Raw genomic sequence first — 6025 nt, 5'->3', positions numbered from 1 at the left:
ACTATTAATTACAACTGGAACAGTTTGATTGTGATAGGTTACCCAATTGATTGTCAAGCTAATAATTGAACCTTTATCACTTGCTTAAAAATTGAAGGTCATTGATTTTGTTTTTGTTTTACATAATATCCTCTTAAAATCAGTGTGTGTATAGCTTGCAAATCAATCTGCATAACTTCAAGAATTACTTGACTGGTATAAACGCTTTAATACATAAACAGTGTAAAAATAAATTTGTTCATTGCTAAATAAATCGATTTATTTTCTATGTACTGTGATAAAACTTGAATATGCGCGAAAGTTTTAAAAGTTCAATTCACTAAAGTTATATGCGTAATACAACTTTCTCTCAAGAAATTTCAACTAAGTGATTACATAATGGTTTCAGCATTGTACATGGCTTGTACATTGCACTAACAGAAGAAGACATCATATATATTTCAGTATCACGTATGCAATAACCAATTTGGGGCATCTTTTATGTGGTCACATATACACCAAAGAGGACACCATAAGAAAATAAAAACGAAACCCTCATAGCTTAACATGATATCAACACCCAAAAATCCAAAAAGAAAAGGGAATATTTTAACTTTTCTAAGATTAAGAACTTCAACTCAGTGAAGAAAACGTATACTGGATCAAAAATTCAGAGGCACCTACAATGGAAAAAGGAATACAACAGAAAACTGGAATCCTACATTGGAAACAAAACCTGAAAATGCAAAAATGAAGGTTTGAGTACTGATGATTTCCAGCATGTTATCATTTTTTTTTTAATATTTGGCAACAACATTTTAGCTTCACAATGAAAAAGGAAGCAAAATGGTAATTAATTAATAATAATACAACTTTTCAGCTGCCTTCATTTTCGTTTTTACTTGAATCTGAGCTCACAGTTGGTAGATTTCTTCGGTACTGCTGAGATGTCAATCTCCTTTCCAATGGAGTTTTCCTCTTGCTTACAACAAATCTGTTCACCCCTTTGCGCATAGGCATTATTGAAGGAAAATCTTCATCTGGAATCTGACTGAGCTCAGATATATCCTTAATTTGTGCAACACGCCGGAACCACCTCTCTGCCTTTGCCTCCTCTGACATGTCCAAAGGATCTGGTTCCTTCACGGCAGACCCCTCCAAACTCTTTCCTGTCCACTCTGCTTTACCACTCTGGTTGTCAGATGCTGTACCTGGGGATGAACTCCCAGTCAAATTTGGAACATGATCTTGATTGAAACTCTGCCTTGAATTTCCACTGGTTCCTGCCCAACTCATAGAGCCAACATCATTGTTATTTGAGCTCTGTTCAGAAGACTTTGGACTCAGTCCTGGTTGAGCTCTAGCATCATCAGATATCTCTGGAGCCTTCTCTGCCACCTCAGATATGGAAGAAGTACCATCAGTAGACCTATCCATTGAATCTGTTCCATCTGCGTGTGGCTTATCCTTTTTAGCAAAGTAATCTGGGGGGAAAGGGACAAACGGAACAAAGTTGGTTTTGCTAGCTTGCTCCATGGCTGCTTGTCTCTTATATGCTGGTGTTGTCAAAGAACGGTCTTTTTTCTTGCTAACAACAAATCGATTTTCTCCTTTACGCATAGGCATTATTTCAGGGAAATCCTCATCAGATATTGCACTTGTTATATCAGGGAAATCATTCAGCTCAGCAATCTTTCTAAACCACTTCTCAGATTTTTCATCTTGCTCTTTCTCCTTATCTTCTGTGATATTGGTAGAATTCTTAGAAAGTTGTGAACTGTCTCCCAAACTAGCATATCTGATATCAGTGTCTAATACCACATTTTCACTCTCCTCTGCTAGCAAGTTCTCAGATTTCGGGGCAAGTGCATCTGCAGACAATGTACTGGGAGGAATAGTACTAGTGTACCTCCCTTGCACATTTTTAAAATGTGAAGTATTGCTAGTGCCAGCAAATGAAGGTTGCCTGTCTCCGCTAGCATTTTGTTCAGCAAGGTTATTGTCATATTGAGGAAGTCCAGCTGAACGACCTAGCATGTCATCCAGATTGTCATGGGACTTGATTGGCTCTACAGCTTTAAAATCCTCAGTCCCAGGAATGTCATAATTGGACAAGTTTCTCTTATATTGAGCATTAGCCAACCTCCTCTCCATTGGAGTCTTTCTTGTGCTAACAACAAATCTATTAACTCCTTTCCTCAGCGGCATTATTTCAGGAAAATCTTCATCTGCTATCACACTGTTAATATCAGCACTGCTGTCTAGTTGAGAAACCTTGCTAAACCAACGCTGTGCCTTTTCTTCATTAGCAGCTAACCGTGCATCAACATCTGAAGTATTAGGATTGTTTCTATTTTCGTAATCTATATTTGACATGGTATTGATGGCACCCAAAGATATTTGTCCAGGTCGCTTGCAATCACACCTTAAGCAACTCATGTTCCTCCCATAGTTATAGAAATCACACCTTCATAATGGAAATTCAGTTAATTGGATGTCTATGACAGGTTACAGGGGAAAACATTTTAAAGGGAATACTTACTGAGGACATTCCCATTCACCTCCAGCTAGTTGCCTTTTTGGCCTTGCTTCCTCACATTCAAGACATTTGATGTTTCGTGCAAAATTCATGAAATTACACCTGCTCAATATTAGAGAGTAAGCAGACTTATCAGAATGGTGTACAATATTTGACGATACAAAATTAACTAAAACAATTGCTTCTCAATCTACCCTTTGTGTTCCAGCATTACACAAAGTAACACATTTGATAGTTCATTGGGACTATAGTTAAAACTGAAAGTAGTAAAACAGTACCTTGTACAAATCCAATCACCCCTCTTCATTTCAATCTGTTGTCCAGGAGGCTTTGTATGTCCAAATCTTCCAGCCATTTGACTTTGCACTGAATCAAAAGAGTTTGATCCAGGTGCACTATAACTCAGTTTGAAAAGTTCACCAAAGAGGTTTCTGACAGATGATTCAATAAGATTTCTATTATTGAGACTGTTCCCTTCTGAAGGGACATATGGATCACTTGCATAACTCAGCAAAAACTTCATTAGGTCAATCGTATTTGCTCTATCAGTATCCAACACCTGTGAGAACATATTGAACACAACTAAATCACCAACAGTTTCAATGCACTTTTCAAAATTTGAAATTAAGTGTTAATACGTGACAGAAAATATGTTCCATACAGTAGTATCATGTACGTCTCGTTTATTTTGGAATGAATTAAACGGTGATACTTGGCATAAGTTCAAGCTTGAAGTCAATCTCCACATTTCTTTTGACGCACAGGAATATGTATTTAAGAAAATGTTACACAGTCAAAATTTCCAACCACTATATTTTTTTAAATTGCTTTATGTTACTTACACTCATACATGATAGCAATCATGTTACATTTGCAACATTTCATATTGAGAAATAAGAACAAACCCAGCTCTGAACTCAAAGGCGTGTAGTAAAACAAACTAGTGGTTGAAATTTGACGATTACTAGATCAAATACTAACTACAAGCAACCAATAACATTTTCACTGTCAGCAGAAACACTTGACGCGATTATGAATGATCAAAATTTCTTACACCAAGCAGTTGCACCTTAACACGAGCAAATTAACATTCTCCATAACGAAGTAGTGAGAAACAAAAACAGAAAATAACCGAGAAGAAAGAAAAAAACTAACATTGGCGTCACCGTTTGATAGAAAGGACTTCATCTTCCTGACGGAATCATCTGCGTCGCGGAAGAGGAAGGGGGAGCCGTGCTCAACCACGGCCGCAATATCTCTCGTAGAAAGCAACCTACCACCATGCAATCCAATTCACTTCAATTGATATTAGAATTCAACAGAATCGGATAGAATTTGAGAAAAAACAAAAGAAAGGAACCTGAGAAGGTTAGGGCGGTCACGTGCGAAGGCCAAGCAAGTGGTGGCGTCGCGGAGGAAGGAGTAGGAGAGGTGTTGGGCGGCGGCGGTGAACGCATCATCAGGGAGGGAAGAGAGGTAGCCGGAGGAAGAGATGTGAGAGAGGAAAGAGGAGTACTCGGGCCAGGGAGAGGAGGAGAGAGAGGAACCTTGGGAGGCTCTGAGTTTGAGTGGGAGAGGTGAAGATGAGAAAGAGAAGGAAGAAGGAGAAGAAGAGAGGCGGAGGGAATGGGAAGAGAGGAGTAAGAGGTTGCGGTGGCGGTGGTGGTGGTTCCGGCGAAGTAGAGGGAGGGGAGTGGCGAGGAGGAAGAGGAACCTTGGGGCCACGCCACTCATTTCACAATTCAGCTAACGCAGCTGCACTTGTAATTTCCTTCCTCAACTAAATTAAAACAATGTTTAGTTTTAAGCTTATCGCTTCGCTGCCACTTGTGTTCTCCATATGGTATCAATATTTGATTTTTTTTTTCACAATAAACCTAAATTAATAAAATTTACCAATACCCTCCATAGATAAATATTATTCTAAATATTCTTCATCCCCAATTCTCATCATCTTACTCTATTTTTCTTTTAATTATTTTTATGTCATTAAAAATATCACCATTAAGTGTTTTTTTATAACAATTCTCAGAATATGAAACTATTTTAATGTATTGAGATCTTTATGTAAGTGTTTTGTCTAATGTTGATTAAAGTTATAACATTTTCTATTCTTATTTTTTATCATGTTTAGAAACATATGATAAGATATTTTCTTTAATATTTCATAGTATATATTTGTAAAGAATTTTTTTTTACCTATAAGGAGATCTCACAATAAAAGTCAGAAGATTTTTGGAAAAATATATTAAAGTTTGTTTTATGTTAACAACTTTTTTAGAAGATCAATTTATCACATATGCATAGTTCATCAATCTAATATTATCTTGTTCTTTTTCTATCAAGGAGAGTTAAAAGATATATGACCAAGACATGATAAGTTATTCTAAGTAAAAAAATCTTTCTTCAAGTAGAAGGTTTGCATTAAATGTTGTATGAAGAACATTTAATGCAACCCTCAACTTTTTACGTTCAAATAACTTCTCTACATGTCATGATGACTAAAAGAAAGATTCATAATTACTATCTTCCACAACTCTATGAATACAAGCAATCTCTGGAGAAGGAAGAACCTTTAGCCCCATAAACTTTTGATGTCTTCTTTTATTGACATTATCAAGTATGGTAAGTGTTTTTTCATTGCCACGACCAAATAAGTGAGACAAATTCAACAACCATTTATAATATAAATTACATTATCTTCCAAAATCCATAATTACATAAAAAAAAATCCCCTAATATAACCCATTATCATTGGTTCTTCAGTAATGGAGATTCTGAACCTTCAAACACATAATCACTATTCTAATTAACTCATAAAAAAATAATAACAATATTTGTTTCATCTCGTAAAACAAACACGAACCGATTTTGTTCAAATAAAACATGCAGTTATAGAAAACTCATTAAATTGACAACTTAAGAAAATTTAATCATGTGAAACATACCGGCAATTCCATAGGGGAGAGACTTAAGCTTGCAAGAGATCCTCAACACTGAGGTCAGTAAACCGAAAATTTCCAACAATATTTGCATACTGTGTACCCTTTCCACTGCCTGGGCCACCTATACCATTATCAGATCAATAACAAAGTTAGAAAAAAAATCATAGTAAATTCCATTCAACACATCAAACATAAATGATAAATAAATTCACTCTTAAAAGGGAAAGGAAACATAACAACAAAATAAGCCCTGAAATTAGTGATTGCAAGTAATTTATTGTATCGTACGGTCCTCGGGCGTTGACTGGCCTCGGGCGTTGACCAAAGTCAACATGATGGGACCCCTGGAAAGCATAGCAGGTCAAAGAAGTGTCTCCTTATGCCACGGGCAGGGGTGATCGTGGAGGAGGCAGCACAGGAGCAAGGCGTGGAGGCCTCGGGCCTCGACACCTCAAACAGTAATGATAGATAAAGAAAGGTGGTTTTCAAGTCACACCCCCAGTTACCAGTAGGGAGAGACCCAACTCACGAGGGATCCGTGCATGAGGTGTAGGGACGCGAC

General features: G+C 37.0%; 1 protein-coding gene across 1 annotated transcript; it reads right to left on the bottom strand.

The window, feature by feature from the left end:
* Positions 1 to 603: 603 nt before the first annotated feature.
* On the bottom strand, positions 604 to 4373 carry LOC137813783 (zinc finger protein VAR3, chloroplastic). Its single transcript, XM_068616214.1, has 5 exons — positions 3879 to 4373; positions 3674 to 3791; positions 2797 to 3077; positions 2522 to 2620; positions 604 to 2446 (listed from the first exon to the last, which is right to left on the bottom strand). The coding sequence occupies exons 1-5, from the start codon at positions 4250 to 4252 to the stop codon at positions 856 to 858; spliced, it is 2463 nt and encodes an 820-aa protein (XP_068472315.1). The 5' UTR covers positions 4253 to 4373; the 3' UTR covers positions 604 to 855.
* Positions 4374 to 6025: the final 1652 nt, after the last annotated feature.

Source organism: Phaseolus vulgaris, chromosome 1 (genome assembly GCF_000499845.2).
Source record: "Phaseolus vulgaris cultivar G19833 chromosome 1, P. vulgaris v2.0, whole genome shotgun sequence".
NCBI lineage: Eukaryota > Viridiplantae > Streptophyta > Magnoliopsida > Fabales > Fabaceae > Phaseolus > Phaseolus vulgaris.
The sequence above is the reverse complement of the archived record's forward strand: the minus strand, read 5'-3'. Positions and strand labels throughout refer to the sequence as shown.

Bases quoted from the DNA above. Each gene is read 5' to 3' on its own strand.
- LOC137813783 (XM_068616214.1), bottom strand. From the start codon at position 4,252: ATGAGTGGCGTGGCCCCAAGGTTCCTCTTCCTCCTCGCCACTCCCCTC. The intron at 3,078-3,673 runs GTTAGTTTTTTT...ATGTTCTCACAG, and splicing joins TATCAAACGGTGACGCCAAT to GTGTTGGATACTGATAGAGC. The intron at 2,447-2,521 runs GTAAGTATTCCC...TCCATTATGAAG, and splicing joins GGTGAATGGGAATGTCCTCA to GTGTGATTTCTATAACTATG.